Raw genomic sequence first — 21,732 nt, 5'->3', positions numbered from 1 at the left:
TTTTTTACAGAGGGGAAGGGAGAGAGATAGAGAGTTAGAAACATCGATGAGAGAGAAACATCGATCAGCTGCCTTCTGCACATCTCCCGCCGGGGATGTGCCCGCAACCCAGGTACATGCCCTTGACCGGAATCGAACCTGGGACCTTTCAGTCCACAGGCCGACGCTCTATCCACTGAGCCAAACCGGTTTCGGCAAGAGAACTCTATTTTAAAGATCATTGCTATACGGAGCATAGTGCTTGTTACTAGAAATTATACAGGATATACTCAAACCACTGTTTCTCAAAGTGTGTTCCATAGAACAGTAGTTTAAGAATATATTTTTGGCCCCTGACCGGTTTGGTTCAGTGGATAGAGCGTCGGCCTGCAGACTTGGGGGGGTCCCAGGTTTGATTCCAGTCAAGGGCATGTACCTTGGTTGTGGGCACATACCCAGTAGGGAATGTGCAGGAGGCAGCTGATCGATGTTTCTCTCTCATCGAGGTTTCTAACCCTCTATCCCTCTCCTTTCCTCTCGGTAAAAAATCAATAAAATATATTTTTTTAAAAAAAGAATATATTTTTGAGCCCTAACGGTTTGGCTCAGTGGATAGAGCGATGGCCTACGGACTCAGGGGTCCCAGGTTCGATTCTGGTCAAGGGCATGTACCTTGGTTGTGGGCACATACCCAGTAGGGAATGTGCAGGAGGCAGCTGATCGATGTTTTTCTCTCATCGATGTTTCTAACTCTCTATCCCTCTCCCTTTCTCTCTGTAAGAAATCAATAAGATATATTAAAAAAAAAAGAATATATTTTTGAAAAGCATTCCCTGTCCAACAAGAATGAGCAATATCGCATACTAGGTTTGGCCTGACCCCCAAGCTCCAGATTCGTAAGGTATGTTGATATGCAAACATTGACACAGTAAAGGCTCTGAGAAGTCTCGTAGCAGAGAGGCCTGTGTAGCTTTGTCAGGTCTGGTATTTCTCATTTGTCTGCAGACCATGAGTAAGGAACTTTCCTGAATGCATTTGGGAAATGCCACCCTGAACAGCTTAGTCTAATGGGGTTGCTGAATAACAGATTGTAGCGCTTAACAGACTAAACAGGCCTGTGAGAAAAGAGCCTAAGCCAACTGATTTCAGAGGGAGGGTGATGAGTTGGAGGGATTATTGAGGAGGCTTTGGCATTCTTAAATCTTTATGAGGGCTTTTCCATTAATCCTGCTCTCTTCCTTTGCACCTTCTTTCTATGCAGTGTGATACCATTTTATGCCCCTTAGCTTCCCCTGACTCAGTCGGTGTTCGCTTAATACCAGCTTACATATGTTTTACTCTAGTTGTGTGTTTGAGTGTCTGTCATTTCCCTCGCTCTGCTGTAATCCCTCTGAGGGCAGTGTTCTTGTCTTCCCAGCACCTGGCAAAGTGCCCTCCGGCTTGTACATACAGGCTCAACAGGAAGATGCTGCTCTTGGATGTAACAGTAGTGGGCCCTGTGCTAGTTTCTAGGCAGACAGAGGAGTAAGACAGTCCTTGTCCTCATGGAGCTCAGTGAGTGGGGAAGGAGGACAAGTGAACAAGCAATTGAGAGAGAGATTGGGAAAAGCACATGAATGTCTTCTGTTGTGAAATGGGGTGTGGTCCTCAGAGAAGTGTGGCACTCATCAGGTGCTCCGTTACGAGGGTGGTGGTGGCAGTCTTTATTGCCAGCAGTACTTCAGGGGCAGCTGCCTCTACCACGTTGGGGAAGGGGAGTATGTTAAGTGCTTGCTTCCTGCTTCCTTCAAAGCTCAGTTCAGTGTGGCTAGTGCAACTGTGGAACTAAATGTTTAATTTAATTTATTTTATTTCTGATTTTTATTTCTGTTAATCCTCACCCGAGGATATTTTTCCATTGATTTTCATATATATATATATAGATTTCAGAGAAGAAGGAGAGGGAGAGAGAGATAGAAACATCAATGATAAGAGATTCATTGATTGGCTGCCTCTTGTATGCCCCCTACTGGGGATCGAGCCCGCAACACGGGCATGTGCCCTTGACTACAATCGAACCTGGGACTCTTCTGTCGCAGGCCAGTACTCTGTCCACTGAGCCAAACCAGCTAGTGCTCCACTGATTTTTAGAGAGAGTAGAAGGGAGCGGGAGAGAGATACAGAAACATCTATGTGAGAGAAACACATTGATTTGGTTGCTTTCCGCACGCACCCCGACCAGTGCCAGGGTTGAGCCTGCAACCAGGGTACAAGCTCTTGACCGGAATCGAACCCAGGACCCTTCAGTCTGCGGGCCAGTGCTCTATCCATTAAGCCAAATTGGCTAGGGCTATTTTATTATTTTTAAGTAAGGCATGATTGACACATAACATTCTATTAGTTTCAGGTGTGCAACATAATGACTCAATATTTATATATATTGCAGAATAATCACAATAAGTCTAGCTAACTCACCACACATAGTTAACAATATTTTTTTCTTGTGATGAGAATTTTTAAGACCTATGCTCTTGCGGCCAGTGTGGCTCAGTGGTTGAGCTTTGACCTATGAACAGTTGGATTCCCCGTCAGGGCACATGCCCTGGTTGCTGGCTCGATCCCCAGTAGGGGTGTGCAGGAGGTAGCCAATCAATAATTCTTTCTCATCATTGATGTTTCTGTCTCTCTCTACCTCTTCTTTCCTCTCTGAAGTCAATAAAAATATATTTTTTTAAAAATCTATGCTCTTAACCACTCTCAAATATGCAGTACAGTGTTATTAACTCTAGTACCATATTGTACATTATATCCCCATGTCTTGTTTATTTTATAACTGGAATTTTTTACCTTTTGTGTGTGTTTAAAAAGTTTTTATTTTTTAAATATACTTGATGTACAATATTATATTAGTTCCAGGTGTACAACCCAGTAATTAGACATTTATATAACTTACAAAGTGATCGCCCTGATAAGTCTAGTACCCATCTGATATCATACATAGTTATTACAATATTATTGACTATGTTCTCTATGCTATACTTTGCATCCCCATGACTATTCTGTAACTACCATTTATACTACTACTTTTTAAAAAAAATATGTTTTATTGATTTTTTAAGAGACAGCGATCAGGAATTAAATTCTGCAATGGTGTACAGCTTTCCCCAGGCACTAGGCCAGGACCTGCCTGTGGAGGTTGGTGCTCCACTTGGCGAGTTGGCCAACTCACCTGCTCTTTTCTATCTGGCTAGTTCTCTGGCTGCCTCAGTTACCAAAAGACAAGGACAAATCAAAGGGATATGGGAGAACTGGAGCAGAAAGAGGTATCTGAACCGTCAACAATTCAAGAAACGGTCTCAGAGCTCAACCACCAAAGGAGGGTATGCGCCCGCTCTGAAAATATTTAATAGAAAAATGACAAAGGAGAGTGAGATTTGGTGCCAGCAGCTTAGATGATGGGAAAGGGTGGGCATGATAACACATGCCCCCTTACCTTCAGGGTGTTTGACGCTTCCTGCTACCGCTCTCTACTTTGCTGCTCTTAATTTTTGGCTGGCGCCTTAGCACAGGGGCTCTTAACAAGGGCTGGAGATGGGTCCGTGGATGCACTTGGGAGAAGAGTCCAGAAACCCCTGAAATGTAGGTAAACTGGTGTGTCCATTTTTTTTCTGGAGAAAGTCTATTTTCATCAGATTTTCAAAATGCTTTTGGATCTAGAAAAAGTTAAGCATCCTCTGTCAGAGTTCATCCTGCGTAGGCCAGCAGGAATCCCAGCCCAAGCCCTTAGACTTGAGACAACCTTCCCACAAATCCGTTCTTGCCCCCAGCATTGAAGAGCACCCCACCCAGCCCCAGGTTAAATCCAGGTTGCTCTTCTATTACCTCCCCCTTCCCCAGGCTGCCACTACCTCAGAAAGCAAGAAGTTCCCACTTACACCCCTTTCCTGTAGGAGCACAGCTATTTCCTCCCATTAGCTTACAGGTAGAGAAGGTGAGGCATTGTTTTGTGGTCTTCCTGAGACCCACTTTACATTGATAAATGGCCTCACCCTCTCTCTCTGTCACCTTGCAGCTTCCGTTCTCTAGTGTAATCACCCAGCCACCCTGACTGCCACCTCCAGTCTTTGGCTAAACTCTGGGCTGGCTTGCTTCCCCAGCCCCAGGTATCTCCTCCCATTCCCCAACCCTACTAGATCTCCTGGAACACAATTTAATTAAAGATGAAGCCTTAAAATTAGATGCATTGAAGTTCATGCCGGTTGGTGGTTTCTAGAATTCTAGCTCTCAAAATACTCCTTCAGTGATGAGGAAAAGAGTAAAAGAATATGTAAGCACATCTGTAGCTACATTTCCTTAATACTGAGAAGAGAAAAGAAATAATATATTTAATTAAAAAAAGCCCCCAAGTATTTCTCCCTTAATTGGCCCTCCTGCTTCAAAGGTTGCCCACCCAGCACTAAACAGTTCCAGGTAATCATAAGCCCATAGGCTTTGGAGGTAGGTGGGTCTAGATCAGATCTCATTGTGTGACCTTACGCATTACTTCACCTGCCTGTGCCTATGAAGCAGCAACAATGTCTGCCCCATCGACCTCATGGGCTCATGAAAACAGTGAACAGATGGTGTAACCACCAAATCTTACCCAAGTACACGTGTGACAACCTTTAAGTCTATCACAGTAGTAACATTCTGGTGCCACTCGTCTGGGGAGATAACCCCTTGACAGAAGCTGTAGATTAAATATAGGCCTCTTTCCAATTGACTGCTGTGGCCTTGATGCTGATAAGGTTTCAATGAGTGCTCCTGCACCCATTTTGCTGGAAGAATCAGAGGAGTCCAAGTGTTATTTTAACTGCATACTTCAGAAAACTGACTGTTGATCAAAGTGTACTAACCTCCAGTTATAAGACAAAGAAGTTCTGTGTGGATCTAACATATAGCATGGTGATTATGGTTATACTTGAAAATTGCAGAGAGATGATATTTTTTTAGAGAGAGAAACAATTTGTTCCATTTATTTATGCATTCATTAGTTGATTCTTGTACGTGCACTGACCGGGATCGAACCCACAACCTTGATGTATCAGGATGAGCTACCCGGCCAGAGCTAACGAGAGATGAGTTTAAATGTTTTTACCAGAAAAAAAGAAATGCTGATTATGTGACATGATGGAGGTGTTAACTAGCACTATGGTGGTAATGATTTTGCAATATATGAGAGCATCAAATTAACATGTTGTATACCTTAAACTTACATAACGTCATGTCAGTTATATTTCAGTTAAGCTGGGAAAAACAAAAACAAAAACACCCAGAAAACCATCTGACCCTGAAAATTCTGTTTCTCTCCCAGCACATTTGCAGGTCGGCCACGCTGGCTGGATGGGGGGAGCTATATGGACGAACTGGCTACAACTATATTTTCTCAGGTGAATGTTAAGCTGTGTCCTCTGTGACTTAAGAACAAGAGCTCAGTCATATAGAATAGCCACCCCTAGCCACAGTGGCATGTGGGAGCAAGCTGGGGAGAGACTAGGCCTTCTTTTGTCACCCGAGGAGATGTTTGGGATAGAAGACCACCAGTATATGGGGCATCTGGTGCTGAAAAGACACAAGGGCTACCAGTAGGGGTGGAGCTGGTGGGGGGCAGGCTGGTCAGGACTTCCCTGGGTGGAGCCCCTAGAGCCACCGCCTCAGTGCTGACAGACTGTCTCTCTGGCAGGGGGTGCAGATGATGCCTGGGCGGATGCAGAGGACATCACAGAGGAGGACTGTGCTCTTCGGTCAGTGCCAGGTTGTTATGGGTCTGGGCTGGTGTTGGGGTCGGGTGTTGACCAGTGGTGGCCCTTTTCATACTGATTCAAATTCATCCCTGGTCCAGGTGAGTGGATTGGCTCCCTTCCTCCCACTGCTAAGTCCATATTATAGGGTTGTTGAAGTCCATCATGTGGCTTCACACCAAAGCAGACTTTATTGAATATATGAGCAGTCTCTTTTCACCCTGGCTCACATCAGGATCCCAGAGATAATGTCCTAGTCCAGGCACCTGTGTGTGTGTCTTTAAGCCCTACAGTTTCCAGGTTGTGGCCAGGGTGGTGACGGCCAGCTTGCCGGCCAGGTGTCACACAGCACATTTGGTACTGAGGCACAGGGCAAGCACTTCAGTACCCACGTGAGAGATGTAGAGAGAAGCTCCATAGCTTTATGACTGGTGGCATAAGAGTACTTGATATAAACAAGTATCTTAGGTCCTCGCCGGTTTAGGTCAGTGGATAGAGCGTTGGCCTGTGGACTGTAAGGTCCCAAGTTCAATTCCAGTCAAGGGCACATAACTTGGTTCCAGGCTCCTCCCTGACCCAGGCCCTGGTTGGGGTGTGTGCAGACGGCAACCAATTGATGTGTTTCTTTCACATCGATATTTCTCTCGGTCTTTCCCTCTCTCTTCCACTCTCTAAAAATCAATGGAAAAATATCCTCGGGTGAGGATCAAAAACAGTCAGACAAACAAGTATCTTAGGCCCCCGTAAAGGCAGGAAATGGGCAGGTTCACACTGTTCGTACTTCTTTCCAAATGTTCTTAGAAAACAGCAGTATAGGATATTGTGGAAAAGGGCCTTCACATGATCTGCACCACATGGGAATTCTTTAACTGGTATCAAGTGTCTCTGGAATGCACGAGCACCCTAGTAAGATCAGCTGCCCCACATCATGGCTCAGTCCCTGGAAGGCCTCACGCTGTGCCTGGGGTTCTGCCTGTGAGTCCGAGAGCAGCGGCCTGGCTTGTGCTCAGGAATGTTTGGCTCTTCCCCCGAGATCAGACAGGCCTTCTTCCACAGCATATACTTTTTGGTGAGGAGTCTGCTAGGGACAGTTAAGCAGTGGACATAAAAAAAAAAATTAATGGGGACTGTTTACTCATTCTACTTTTGCCTTAATCTGTGTGACTGATCAAAAAGGGGATTAAGAAGATTCTATCTTTCTCCTGACTTCATAGGCCTGCTAAGGAGAAGGAATTCACTTGCTAGTATCTCACAGCCAGTTGATAAGATAGCTTTAAAAAGTCCATCTGCCATCAAGAATTTCAGTCTGTTCTGATATGAGCAAGCCATGGCTAAAAATGGTCATAAAGGTGGAGAGATATAAACTTTAGTGGAAGCTCAAATACTCTATCAGCCATCAGCTTGCTGCTTTTTAGAACTTGGAGATTATTTTGGGTCTTCTGGCTTAATGTCAAGCTGGGCCAAAAAGCCTTTCCCTGGTTCAGGGCTGCAAATTGCTTCTTTGAAATGCATCTCAGAGGAGGTAATCTCTTAGAAAGTCACCTTCTCCATACCTTTTCTAGAACCAGTTTTCCTGTCTTCCCTTCCCTCCATTTTCTGGAGAAGGGAAACAATTTCTTGCCAATAACATCTGTATTTCTTTGAACAAGCTCACCAACCCCCAGTTTTTTTCTGAATGTGTGTGCAGTGCAACTTCTCCCTCTGGCTCTTTGTTTCAGAAGTTCCGACACACATCTTTTTGATAAGGTCAGAGGCTATGACATCAAGCTGCTTCGGTACCTGTCAGTCAAATACATCTGTGACCTGATGGTAGAGAACAAGAAGGTGAAGTTTGGCATGAAGTAAGTACAGGGCACCCACTGTGAAATGGGCAGAAGCGATGTGTTCACAGGCTTTCGGGTTGGTGGTAGTACGTAGTGGTTACGGAGGGCTCACCACATGCCAGGCCTTGTGCTAAGAGCTTTCTGTCATCCTTTCATTGTACCTTCACACAGCCCTGCAACAGGTTCTAGTGTTGCCCATCTTGCAGGCAGGAAACTGAAGCACAGAGAGGTTAAATAACTTGCTCAAGTTTGTCCAGAGAGCAACGAAGGAGCCAGGAGTCTCTAACCTGTGCTCTGCTGCCTCTGAGACACCCTTGAAGGTTTTCCTTTGGCTCCAAGTTCTACACCATCTCCAATAGATTAGAGGCTCTTTTGTAGTGGAACAATAACAACAAAAATCAGTGTATATTCAATTTTTACTTTGCATATGGACCAAAGTCTTCATGTGATAAGGCAGAACTTGAAAAATTGGAACCCTTGTGAGGGTGATGAAATTGTAGATTTTCTGAAAATTTTTAAATAATATTGACTTTTAATTTTGCTGAGGTTAACCTAGAAAAGAAGGCATACTGAGGTTAAGTTACAGTTCAGCTCTACAGATATCTGAATATCTCTTATCCCTCCTCCTCACTCTGTCAGGACAGTCCCAAGTCTTTACCCTTCAGATGCTGTTTGTTCCCCCTGTTTAGGAGTGTCCTCAGTGAGTATTGAGGTGAGAGCCCCCAAAGTTATTTGGCTCTCATCTTACACCACCTTACAGGTTAAAGTGGCTGTGCTGTCTTCACCTGTGCGACTTAGGTGGAAGGTTGTTCTGCAAATTTAGGTTCTGGTTGTGGTTGTTGCAGTATTAGAGGGAGAGTAACCTCTATCGCTTGATATGTTAGGGTAGGGGCAGCTACATTTCTTAATTGTTCAAAGTAAACACTGCTGAAGGAAATCATCGGTAACTCTAAAGAGTAGTTTGTTTAGCAAGAGGTTCATTTAAGTTCTTATAATACTCATTGGGGAATGGTGTGTCTGTGTTGTGATGTCATAACACATTATGTCCTGTCTTGTAGTGTAACATCCTCCGAGAAGGTGGACAAAGCCCAGCGCTATGCCGACTTCACTCTCCTCTCCATCCCGTATCCAGGTAGGGAGTCCTTTCAGGGTCTAGTCAAGTGACAGGCGTCCAAGGACCGGGGCTCTCAGAGGCCGTCTGTAGGCCTTTTCACTTTGTGTCCCAGAGCTTTCTGGGAGGATCTTGTCTGTCAGCATAGCACACCGTGGCTCCCATGCATAGGCGGTTACATTCAGGGTAGGGCACTGCCCTGGAAGAGGCTTTCCACTTGCAGGGGCCCAGAGATTGAGTTCTGGCTCGGGTACTCAACTACCATAACCTTGAGCGAGTTACTTCACCTCTCTGAGCCTGAGGCTTTCTCAGGTGTCATTTGGAGCTCAGTACGGCTTAACTCAGGGTTTTGTTGTGAAGATTAGATGAGATCATGTTTATCAATGTGCTCTGTGCAGGCAAGGTAGAAAATGACATTGTGAGTACTCGGGGTCACCAACAAATCATGTAGTCTGGCCCCAGCGGACGTGACCCTTTTTGCAAGGCTCTTCTGGTAGTAGGAGAATGTCATTGCTATACCCCCGGTTGCACGTAGTTGTACGCAGTTGGTGGTGGCCTGACCATGTTGCAGAGCACTTTGGTGTGCATAGAGCTAGCTAGCTGCATTTGTCTCCGGCGCACAGACATGTGTGCGACCTATGACGAGGGCAGTATTCTATGCACTGGATACTAAAGCTGTATTGGTCCAGTTGGCAACAGTTAAGCTAGCTGGCTATACCTGTTTGTTCAGCCAGGGAGTCCAAGAAACCCCAACAGCAGTGTAAGACTGTCAACAAACAGCAGGAAGTATACTCTTTCTCCTTGAAACCTCTCTCCTGCTTCTCAGCACCAGCCTCTGCCTTTAGTCCTGTGCTGGACCTTGTCTCCTCATCTTGGAGCCACGTAGACAATAGCAAGGCCAGACCAGTGACAGCAGGTTGCTGTATAGCCAGGAGGCCTTCTCATTAGAACTACAAGTTCATCTAGTGCCTGGCAGGGAGAGTGAATCTTCATCAGTGTAAGTTCTTCATCAGTGACCCCGGATGGCCTGGTACTCTTACAACGGCTTCCACCGCAGTCTCTCCTCATTCTTCTCTGCCAGCGTAGCATTTGGTGCCATGAAGAGCTGGGCTTGAGTCCCAGCTGTAGCACCGTGTATCCTTGAACAAGTCCCTTAGGCCTTCTGAGCATCTGTTTCGTCCTCCATAAAATGAAGATAATGGTGCTCATTTCAGGTTAAAGTGCCAGACCCATCCCTGACAGGAGCTTGGTAAACACCAGGCCAATGATGGGTACCTGGGAGGAAAGACTCAGAGCAGCTCCTCTTCCCTAAGAGCACTTTGGGCAAATGCAGACCATGGCAGTAATGCCATGAGCTTGCCAGCAGCAGAGCTGCATCTGGGCAGGAGTGTGCCAACCAGGTGTCCACTCAAGCTGTCAGGTAGAGCTTGGTTTCAGACCAGGCTCGCGACTCCCAGGAGATGTTTTGGGAGGACTTCACAGACTGAAGTTCTCTGCAGAACAGGAAATGTCCACATTGCCTGAGGAACCAGACATTGCTTTCTTTGCTTATGTTTAGGTTCTAAGTAGGACTTAATTACAAAAAATAGTTTTGCCAGAAGTTTGAGAACCACTACTTCAGAACAATAGCACAATATTCTTTCTGTGGTCGTTTAACAACTTGTTACAGGACTCCCAAAATGTTAGCACACTTTGACTCAGTTATTCATTAGGCCATAATCCTGCCAACTTGGGGATAAAGATGTTCATCACAGTGTCTGTTGATACCAGCAAAATGTGGGAAATGTTTTCATTAATCAGAATAATGAATGTGTAATTGATGATACAGCCATTGATAGAATGGAATATTACATAGTCATAGAAAAATGCTTTAACTTTTTGACATGGAAAGATGCTAAGCAGGATACAAGATTATATAAAGTAGTCCCCCCTTATTTGTGGTTTCATTTTCTGAAGTTTTGGTTATCCATGGCTAGCCACGGTCTGAAAATATTAAATGGAAAATTCCAGGAATAGACAGTTCATAAGTTTTAAATTGCATGCCATTCTGAGTAGTGTGATGAAATCTCACTGTCCCTCTCTGTCCTGCCCTGGATGTGAATCATCTCTTTGTCCAGCATATCCACAATATTTATGCATCTCAACTATCAGATTAACTGTCATGGTAGCACAGTGCTTGTGTTCAAGTAACCCTTATTTTACTTAATTATGGCCCCTAAGCATAAGGGTAGTGATGTTGGCAATGCAGATATGCCAGAGAGAAGCTGTAAAGTGTGTGTATGTATAGTACATACACACTGTAGTACTATAGTACAATTTCAGTTATGTAAGGGGAAAGGTGCCTGCACAATGTGTATATACTACATCTAAAAATGTTTATATATTACATCTGATAGTTTATGTATTGAGAGGGATTAATAAAAATAAAGCCAAAAGGGACATACGTAATATTCAACAATAAAAATTTATTTAAAAAAAAAAAGCCAAGGATGGGAGAGTTGCCATTGCACATGCAGAAAAGGGGACAGGAGAAGTTCTTTTTAAAATATATATATATTTTTATTGATTTCAGAGAGGAAGGGGGAGAGAGAGAGATAGAAACATCAATGATGAAAGAGAATCATTGATCGGCTGCCTTCTGCACGTCCCACACTGGGGATCGAGCCTGCAACCAGGCATGTGCTCTGACCGGGAATCAAACCGTGACCTCCTGGTTCATAGGTCGTCGCTCAACCACTGAGCCATGCTGGCTGGAGAAGCACATTTAATTGCTATACTTACGTTCTTGAATTTCTTCACGTGCCTGTATCACTTCATAAAAAGGAAAAGAAACAAAATTACAATTATGCAAACCAAGTCATAAAATATACTTTGCTGAGGTTGAGGAGTCTCAGCTGAGCCCTCTAATGACTTTGAAGCCCAAACAGGAACTGTGATGGTATCAATTCTAGTTCTGTCCAACCAACTTGAGCTTAGACTGGCCCTTGAAAATGGGAAGTGTTCTGGGAGCACTTCCTTCAGGGACCGAAATAGATGGGACGAAAACTCCCAGCACGAGTTTAATTTGTCTCCTCCTTGAGTGCAGCTGTTCTCACCCCACTTTTGGTCCCATTCCTCTTGCCTCTCAGTGTGTTCAGAAGCCTGTTCCGGTGATGGATGTTAGAAATTGCCCTGGGTACTGAGTCTATCTTAATTCTATTTTTTTCTCACAAAAAATTGCTTCTGCATCATAGGCCAGTCAGAGCTCCTTCTAGAGCCTGCAGTGTTGATCTGAGCAGCTCGGGTTTAGGGAGAAAACACTTCACTGAGAGAGAATTATGTCTTCTAAACCTGGGCTCATAAGCTCAGGGCCCCTGTCTGATCTTTGCATTTCTTCTTTCTCCCAGTGAGGTTCCCAGGAATAGGCTGGAGTATTAGAGCTGGGGATTGTTTCCTGACTTCTGAGTCAGTGAGGTTTGGGGGATTAGAGTGCAAAGTGTGTATGGGATGAGAGCCAAGTCTATAAACATGTGACCTTCATTTCCAAAGGAGCCTTTTCTTTCTTCCCTGGGTGACCTCTGACAGGAATTTGGCCCAAGAGTAACTGGAGAGTTCCATGTTAATATTTTTGGCTTGTAGCCACTTCCACAGAATTTGAACAACTATTTTGCCTTTGGGGACCTCACCAAACAGACCTGTGGCCAAAGCCATGTGCCCTCCAAAGTTTGTGTTGGCCCTGCTTGAGGAACTGAGAGTAACTTCAGGAAGCTACTCTCAAGATGCCTTCTCCCATTCTTGTGGCTCGAAGCCACAGCAGCCCAAGGATGTCCCTGTGTTATGGGGTGAGAGCAAGCCGCATCTTTCCTGAGTCAGGCAGCTGACTGTAAGCTGGGGCTGGCACTGTGGGCTCTTGTTGCAGCAGCGGCATGATGTTAATGTGCTGCCATTTGAATGCCACTTGTACCAGAGCTGTGCTAGGTGTTTTATATGTGTTATTTCGCTTTATCCTTAACCATGTTACAAATGAGAAAATCAAGGCTTAGAGAATTTAAACAACTTGTTCGCTGTCCCAGAGCTAAGCCAAAAGCTGAGATTTGAAGCTGGGAATGTTGCCTAAGCCCTTTCTCTCAACTTTTCCTCTCTATATTCCTGAGGATTTGCCCTAGTGGAGTTTCTTATCATTTTTTCTAGCAAATGATACAGAAAGCACATCTTGGCCAGGTTTGTTGGAGCTGGACTTGTCTCTCGACCACCTTTCACATTTCAGGCACTGTCTGTGCCCTTTCCAGTACATTAGTGTTCAGCCCTCACTGAAAGCCTGCGAGGTTGGTGTCAGAGCGGAGGGAGAGTGATCTGTAACTACATAAATTGCCGAGATAGTGCTGACAGGACTCAAATTGTAAACCATGCTTTTGTTTGCTGGCTGTTGACACTTCAGGGGCATGTAGGACAAGGGACCTGAAACGAGAAAGTTGTAACCAATAACTCCATCAGTGAGTACAGATGGAGAGAGATACAGAGAGGTATGCAGACAGGTCATACATCCTTGGGAATGCATGTAACTGGAAACCAGACTAGCTCGGAGGCTTGCTCCCTGTCTCTCGCCTGCCCATTCCAGTTCCCTCCCCCTACCCCCACCCCCAGGTCAACTGTGGCTTCACCTGGGGCCTACCATGTGGAGAAGCTGGTGGCCCCCTCATTCCTGCAGCACTCGGGGCATCTCAGGAGACTGGGCTAGAAAGAGTGGTGTCATAACTCTGCCCTTCTTTTCCAGGCTGTGAATTTTTCAAGGAATATAAGGATCGGGATTACATGGCTGAAGGGCTCATTTTTAACTGGAAGCAGGTATGAACAATATTTGTCAACTTGGGTCTTCCCCCCTCCCCCGCATTTGCAATTGTTTGTTATTTCATTACAAAAATAAAGCCTCGCTTCCCGCTGTGAAACCCTGCACCTCTGTGGAAAGGTTTTCCTGATGCGGGCGCCAGCCCTGTGGGCGCCTTCTCTTCCACACCTGCCCCCCACCTCGCAGGGCACAGGACACGTAGGGAATGTGATGACATTTAAAATGGGTCTTTCTGCCACAGAAAGGTGTCCAAACAGCGTGGTCCTGTCCCAGGGGTGGCCGCTCCCTTGCCCCCCCAGAATTGGCAGCGGCTGGGGTTGGGGTGCTGAGGGGGAGGGGTGGCAGGTCCCTGGCTGTTCGGTGGCCCCCTTTCTCTGGAGGTACAGGCGCCGCCTCCGGGGCTGGGACGGGAACAGGAGCAAGGGTCACTCACTCAGAACCTGGCCGGCCAAGAGCGAGTCACAGGGACAGGTCCCAGGGCATAGCTGTGCCCACTCACACACCAGGCAGCACATGAGGTGCCTTGGCATGGAGCAGACGGGGTGGAGACAGACTCGGCTCTGCCCAGATGGAGGCCATGCCCTTGGGCTGGGCAGCCACAGCCCCCGGTGGCCCCTGGGCCCTGCGTCCCATCACCAGCTGATCAGAGGGGCAGGACCTGTGCTGACATGGGCCCTGCTTTCACGGGAAGCAAGGCCCTGGCCACAGCGAGGAGCTGGGCCTGTGTGGCCCTGCCAGGCATCCTGCCGGGTCCCGCCAGCACCCAGGACGGGCAGGGCCTGCCTCTAAGGGAGTCTCCTGTGCCCGGGACGGTTTTCCTGGCAGATGGGCCGACCTCTCGCAAGACGCCTGGCAGTCGACCCAGCAGGGGCTGGTGGCAGAGACAACACAAAAGTAAAAGACCCTTTCTAAACCCCCGCTTCGGAATGGGGCGGGCAAGAGCTGCTCCTCGTGCAGGGCCTCCCTCGTGGCCCACACAGTGGGCCATGCTCCTGGCCACTGGGATGAGGAAGGCGCTGGCCCCAAGGGGCCCGAGCTGACCTCAGGACCTGGGAGGCCGAGGAGGCGGCTTTCCTGGTCAGCAGGACTGGGTCCTGGCCATTCTCCTCGCACGCCCTCTGTGCTGACTGTGTAGGAACAGGAGGAGGTGGGCAGATGAGGGGTGAAGACCACCCTCAGGGTGCGGCCCCTCGGGGTGCTGCCAGTTGGCCACCAGCCTCATGAGCAGCTGGTCAGACCAGGTGATGCCAAGGGCCGGAGCCAGGCGCTCCCCTGGGGCCCCAGGCGTTCCACGTACCTCCACGGCCTCCGTCACCTGGTTGACAGAGCATGGGGCTCTGGAAGGTGCAGCTCAGCCTGCGCAGCGTGGCCCCCAGCGCCTGCAGAGCCCGGGCCCCTCAAACTCGCAGCAGAACGGAGCCACCACTGAGTCGATGACCACCAGGCGCGCTGTCCCCTGCGACAGCAGCAGGGGCACCTTCCTCCACACGCACTCCAGCAGCGCGCCCACGTCAGGCATGTGCTCCATGAAGATGTGGTCACCAAAGTTTATCTTCTCCACCACGTTGCCCGGAGCATCTGTCCGCAGACGCCGCTGCTGCGCGATGAGCTGCTGCAGGCGCCTGTCAGGGAACGCATCCTCTGTGCACACATACACGGCCCTGGCCATCAGGCCTCCCAGCTGCCGCTGGAGCTGCACGGCCAGGCAGAGCCGCAGCACCAGCTGGGTCTTCCCTGCCAAGCTGCTGCCAGCCAGCTCAGTGATGCTGCCCAGGGGCAGGCCCCCGCAGAGCAGCCCGTCCAGCACCGGGCAGCCCAGGCTCAGGTGCTGGTGCTGCTCAGGGCAGCGCCCCTTCTGCCGGTGCAGGTCCCATGCTGTGCAGAGGCTGCCTCTCCGCAGGTGCGAGTGGACGGTCCTCAGCAGGTGCTGCACGTCGGGGCCGAGAGGCCGGTCAGCCACTGCAGGTCTGGTCCAGAAAAGTGCAAAACCTCCTTCGTGGATTTCAGTTTGGCTTTCTTCATTGCAGCGATAATTCTGGGATTCGGGTCCAACTGATCCAAATCCATTTTTCAGGGTGTTAACCACAAAGACGAACAATTTCCCAGGGACACAGATTCTATGTGCTAGGGTCAGTCAGACCACCCAGCGGCTCCTTTGCTACAGGTCAGCCAGCGCACGGTTAGAGACAGCACTCGGCAGGGACCCCACAGGGCAAGGCTAAGGCAACACCTGTTGGAGCCACCGTCTGATAACAGAAACTCAAATGAAGTGTCTTTTGTATCCTCCGCTTTAATTTCCCTTGAATGCATTTCCATGGGGAATCTGGCTGGGCAGCAAAGGACATGTGGTGTCCTCACATGGCTGGACAGGGAGACCATCTTCAGAATCCTGGATCCCTGAGGACAAGGACAGGTGGGAAGAGTGACCACCCCAAACATTGCCTCCAGGGCAAAGAGCACCTCTCTCCCCACGGCTCCTGGACTGCTGCCATCACCCTAACCAGGGCTGGGCTGTGTGCCTCCTCCAGACCATTGCGTGAGCGCTCCACCATTCACCTTCAACTTGGGTCTTATGTTTCTTTGTACAGGGAAACTATGGAGAACAGCTAACTATCTTTTTGGAGAAAACAAGTAATTTTCTTCTCTTCCCTAAATGAGTCTCATTTTTTTCTCTCCTTCTTGTATGTACATGTTTACATTCACATCATTTATACTTTCCTTTTCCCTTTTAATTTCTCCCTTTCTGTAAAGGTGTTTTCAGGGACAAAATAGGAAAAGTCCTTCCTCTTTGCTCCGCCATCTGTGTCAAGAGTGGGACCAGCATCTGTTCCTTCCCCAGTCGGTGGGAGCAGGCCACAAGAGCCTGCTGGAGGCTGAACACAGGTCGATCACATCTGTCTCAGCGGTAAACAGTCGACCCGCCAACCAAAAAGCTCCACTCAGCTTCAATATCCAGTCCCTTTCACTTTAAGCTCTTACTTCCAGGGTAGCACAGGCATCTGGCTCAGAGCGGGCAAGCACTATGGAGGGACATCCTGGCTGCCTGTGGTAGCCACAGCTTCAGGGCCACAACTTGCCCTGTCACCAGGGCTTCTCCTGATGGCCAGTCCAAATCTCACGTGTCTTTTTCTGTCCCCAGGACTACGTCGATGCCCCATTGAGCATCCCTGAGTTCCTGACTTGCTCTCTGAACATTGACTGGAGCCAGTATCAGGTGAGGGGCCTGACTCGAGCAGGGCAGAGTAAGGGAAGGGGCCAAGGGGACGCTTGGTGCCAGTCCCTCGTGCAGATACCTGAAGGCTCGCTGGTGCCCTCAAACCTGCACTGCCTAGGGAAGGAGGAGCTGCTCATCTCCTTACTCTCTCTCCTGATTCGCTCTTGGCCCAGAAAATCTAAGCTTTCTGAACGTGACTCAAACATTTGTGTCCACCAGGGGGTTCTGTTTCCAGAGGACCTCGTTGTGTCTGCTTTCCAGCTCTGGGCTTTAGTAATTTTTTTCATTTTTCCTTTTAAATGTGTGTTCTGCCAGAGGAAGTGCAGAGCTGCCTGACCTCATTTGATTATAAAAACTTCAAAATTACTTCCATTGTGCTCCTCTCTGTCGCCGGCTACCATGGAAGAGGCCCCAGTCTTACTGGCTGGATCCATCTGTCTACTGTGTTTTGTCTGTACAAGTCCAAAGGCATCAGCAGTTCCTTGCCACTGGCTTCAGCCTTGTTTTCCCTGTCTGTTCCCTCTGCCTGCTGACACACTGCCTTCAGGATTTGGCTCAGTGTCCATTCCAGGAGGACTTCCCTGATGTCCTCTCCCCACACCTGGAGGGTCACATACCTGTATCCATATTCCCATTGATTCCTAGGCATAGTTATCATGGAATTTTCCACTGAACTGTGGTCACTGGTTTAGAGATCTGCTTCCCCGTCTCCAGTAGACTGAGCTCCAGGAGGATGGGGAGCTGCCGCCTATGCATCCCTTGCACAGAACCTCGAGCTGGAAAGGCCGAGCCAGTGAATACCTGAGAAACCTCCTGTCTCCCTCCTCTCTTCCTCCACCCCCAGGTCTGACGTTTCCCATCCAGCCCTGAGGTCTCTCAGAGAGGCCCAGCACACCTCTTAGGCAGCTATGTGCTCCCATATGATCTTGCACTGTTTTCCTGGTAGCAGGTGGTATGTAAAGGTAGAGGTTGTGCTTCTTTTATCTTATACATCCAGCCCCTAATCACAAAGCAGATGTTCCATGATGATTTGAGTGAATGAGAGTGGTGTCAGGTCTTCTCTATGCAGGTGTTTCTACAAGGGCGTGTTAGGAACGACAGCAGGCCAGTGTTTGTTGTGCCCCAGAAGCCTGGAGAAGGAACAGGTTGGGGGGCCCTGCTGCCTGGTCTCAAGTCCCAGACTACCTGGGCAGAGTGAGTGGCCAAAGGAACCTGCAGGCTTTCTTCTTAATTTATTATATGCAGAGGTCTCAAGTAGGCCCTACCCCAAGCCACACTTTTTCTCCCTTCTGGCACATCTTTCTCCTTATGTGGGTACAAACTAGATCTGATAAACTGCTTACTCATCAAGTAAGGTGCAACTGTAGGGGTTCGATATGTTGACACTGCCAAGGACGTTTGTTTCTCTAGAAAGGAATCTTGTGTGTGTGAGGAGGAGTTCTGAGTAGATAGAAGCCCTGGATCTAGGCCCCGCTTGCTCAGCCTTTCTCGCAAGGCTCTGTGGCCTTGAGCAAGTGTCCTCAGTTCTCTCTGACAGTGGAGTTAACTCCTATTTCAGCATTGTGGCGAGGTTCAAATATGATCACTGTGAGAAAGTGTCCTCTTAACTGAAATGCCAGACTGATTTTTGTGATAATAATTAAGAACTAGGCTACTTACTAGCTTGCTAACTCAAGGGAGTGAAAACTAATAAGGTTCCAGGCACAAAAGTAGAAGGGCAGGGCTTCCTCTCAGGATTCCAGCCTCCCCAGTTGCTCAACTGGTTGGTCTCATGGGCTTCCTACCATCCTCTTATTTAGCCAGGTGTGGTTTCTGGCCTTTCAGCCCCTTCACATGGGGGTCCAGGGCTCCCCATTGCTCCTCATCTCATTCATCATTCACTCATTAGCCCACTGCCCGGTTACCCAGGCCAGGCCTCTTGGTGATCTGCATCTGCATCACCTTTTGCAAGTACCCCTCTGGGCAGCCATCTCAAACTCAAGCTGGCCAAACTGGCCACAGCCTACAGTGCTGCCAGACCCTCCACCACTTACCTAGATGCTCAAACTTGAAAATTGGGTGCTTTTCTCCCCCCACGCCCATTGCCATATCCCATCAATTCTTAAATCTCTGTCCCTGGTGAAACTCTCCAGTTCTTCTTGCCTCCCTCTCTTAGCCTCGTCCAGGCCACTGTCATCTCAGAGAATCTCATGTCTGAATGTGGGGCGCATTGAGGGTTAACTGGAAACAGTGAATGTAAAGCACTTGAATAGGACCTCACAGATAGCAGTACTCAAATCACAGAGCAAGGTCTTCATAGTCATCCCCTTCCCTAAAACCCACCAATGACTTTATTTATTGATTGATTTCAGAGAGGAAGGGAGAGGTAGAGAGAGAGATAGAAACATCAATGATGAGAGAGAATCATTGATTGGCTGCTTCCTGCACACCCCACAATGGGGATCCAGCCCACAACCCGGCCATGTGCTCAACCACTGAGCCACACCAGCCAGGCACCCACCACTGACTTTAGTCCAGGACCCTTATGTGGCCCACCAGCTGCCATGTCCCAGCCTTGTTCTTGTGGATGGCCATCCTCTCCTCCAGCCACACTGGCTTCTTTTAGCCCCTGAGGGAAGAGTCTTTCCAGGTTTGCACATGCTGTCCTCTCTGCCAGAAACACTCATCCGCTTTCCCTCTCCTCTTATATTCATGTCACCACCTCCAAAAAGTGCTCCCTAATGCTCCCCGTGGATCAGGCCAGGCTCACCCCACCAACTACATGGTCCCGCAGCATCCTAGAGGTCTTCTTTTCGTCAGTCCACCTGCAGCAGTTCACTTGCCTTCCCTCTCCTGCAGCCCCGTGAGGGCTGAGGTCATTGTTCACCATGGTGTCCACAAGTGGGAGAGCACTTGTGGCAAGACACGTGTGGTCTTGCCGCTCTCCACGTGACCAGATTGAATCCACAGAGGTCTGCTTTTTCTTTCTGTGCCCTAAGACCTTTCCAGTGTCTGCTTCTCAAGCTAGCCCCTGACCGTGAATAGTCCCTAAAGCACTAAGCCTTGGCGATGCAGAGATGCCAAAATGGTCTCTGTCGTTGCTGGGCTCAATGTAGGAGAAGAGGCAACAAAATAGCCATCACCTGCATAATAGAGGTATTGACCAGTGGCCACAGAAGAAGACTGATGATGAGCTTTCCAGTCAGGGGGGAAGAGTACTGCAGCCATAAAAACATAAGACGCCTGGTGCTCACCTCCACACTCAGAGACTTCATGGATCATGTCGGATAAGAGAGTCAGGTTAGCCTAGATTTTAGTGCATTTCCCAGGTCTTCCTCACATCCTGCAATCTCCTCAAACCTTTGTTTCTTTGGTATTGTAGGAAAAGTCCCTGCAGTGTAGCATGCGACTAAGAATGTGAACTTCGAAGTCTGGCAGGGCTGGGTTCATGCCCCAGCTCAGCTTAGCTCTGTGACCTTGAGCCTCTACCAAGCCATCGCCCCAGCCTATGGTCCCTCTCCCAGCACTGAGCTCATTGTGAATTTGCTGCCTCTCCCTGGTTGTCAGTGTCCCCTTTGAATAACCACCTGGTTCTGGTCCTTGTTTGGTCCTGCCCACTCCTTGCTGCTGCAGTCTTCCCCCAGCCCACCTGACTTCCCTGGGCTTTGTGCTACATAGCTCCTGCCTCCTGCTCCTGCTCCTGCTCCTGCTCTTCCTCACACTTCGAGAATTACAGCTCTGAGGAAATCTGTTGGCAGTGGTGTGTCTGACACGCTTGAGCCAGATGAGCGGAGACCCTGTGCTCCTGCGGGTAATGGCTTTATTAGTGCAGCACTGTCTCTGGAGCTGCTGAAAGTGGGTCAGAACTCACCAGGGGCCCTGGGAGGGTCACGTAAATGAGCCTGTTTTAAATTCCTGGGAAAACCATTCCAATTACAGGTGCCGTGTTCGCCCTCCCCCCGGGAAGCACGCTCTCACTGGCATATTCGCCCTCTGCACAGCCCTGGAACATGGATACGTGGTTGTGTTGAGAGGCTTCCCCACCTGGGGGAAGAGGCTGCAAAACTGGGTCAAGCCCCTCCATGGAGTTCCAGGTCCAAGTGGACTGTTTCTAAGAGCATCTGGTCTAGACCTCTTGGGCTAGAACAGAGGTCCCAGTCTCTTTACAGCTTTTGCCTGTTTTTCATCTCCCACCTCATGGGCTTCCTGTTTTTAAAAGATTCTGTCTGCCTAACAGACTGCATTTATTATTCATCAAAAGACAGGGTATGCATTGAATAGCAGTAAAAGCAAATGAAACATGGTTGATGAGAAGCTTGATATTTTCCTTGGTTTCTGTGATGTGTTAGCAAATGAAGGAATGATTTTTTCTGTTTAGCAACAGTGGCCACCAGCTCAAGGCTCTTTGTTTCCTTCTGTTAGTTCCCTGGAGAGCCACGTGGGAGCCCAGGGCTTAGAGGAGGCCACTAGATGACTGCTGCTGTGGGTGTGGGGCTGTGGGCTGCCCAGGCCTCTGCATGGCTTCCCCTTTCTCACCGTCATCAGTAAGGGGGACCCGTGGGGTGAGGGTGCAGGGAAAGGTGGAAGGAGTTCTCAGAATGGGGAATGAAGTCTGGTTATTGGGATTTGGGACCATGAGTATTTATTGCCCCAGAATAACTCTTAGCATTTTATTTTTTTTTGAAAACTTCAAATTCTCAGTCTGTGTTAAATATCTATTCTTAGACCCCTTTTATCTTTCTTCCCCTACAGAGTTGGGACCTGGTGCAACAAACACAAAACTACCTGAAACTGCTGCTTTCCATAATTAACAGCGATGGTGAGTCTGCCTCTGTCTGAGCCCTCAGCCATTGGATCCCCTGGCTGTTCCCAGGTCATGACATTGAGAATGTGTGTTTGCTGGGGCCACACAAGTATATTTTGCTCTATGGTAGAAGGACTTGGGGATTCACTTGTCCATTGGCAGCTTTATTCTATGTCCTTAAAACCCTAGAAAACAAAATTATGAACCATACACAGGATGTTTCTGCACTGCGCCAGCT

At 48.4% G+C, this 21,732-nt stretch overlaps 1 protein-coding gene and 1 pseudogene across 1 annotated transcript in view; one reads left to right on the top strand and one right to left on the bottom strand.

Moving 5' to 3' along the window:
- MTMR14 (myotubularin related protein 14) overlaps nt 1-21,732 on the top strand; it is a gene marked incomplete at its 5' end in the record, with an annotated part of 50,468 nt that overhangs the window by 7,231 nt on the left and 21,505 nt on the right. The window contains 7 exons of the mRNA XM_014542695.1: nt 5,312-5,387; nt 5,681-5,741; nt 7,457-7,579; nt 8,620-8,693; nt 13,426-13,496; nt 16,637-16,711; nt 21,443-21,509. Coding sequence (XP_014398181.1) covers nt 5,312-5,387; nt 5,681-5,741; nt 7,457-7,579; nt 8,620-8,693; nt 13,426-13,496; nt 16,637-16,711; nt 21,443-21,509 — 547 coding nt within the window. The remainder of the gene's footprint in view (nt 1-5,311; nt 5,388-5,680; nt 5,742-7,456; nt 7,580-8,619; nt 8,694-13,425; nt 13,497-16,636; nt 16,712-21,442; nt 21,510-21,732) is intronic.
- The window catches only part of LOC102249436, a 29,096-nt pseudogene continuing 20,895 nt past the window's right edge, over nt 13,532-21,732 (bottom strand).

The sequence above is a fragment of the Myotis brandtii genome, unplaced genomic scaffold, assembly GCF_000412655.1.
Source record: "Myotis brandtii unplaced genomic scaffold, ASM41265v1 scaffold312, whole genome shotgun sequence".
Lineage (NCBI taxonomy): Eukaryota > Metazoa > Chordata > Mammalia > Chiroptera > Vespertilionidae > Myotis > Myotis brandtii.
This window is presented reverse-complemented; position numbering and strand designations above follow the sequence as displayed.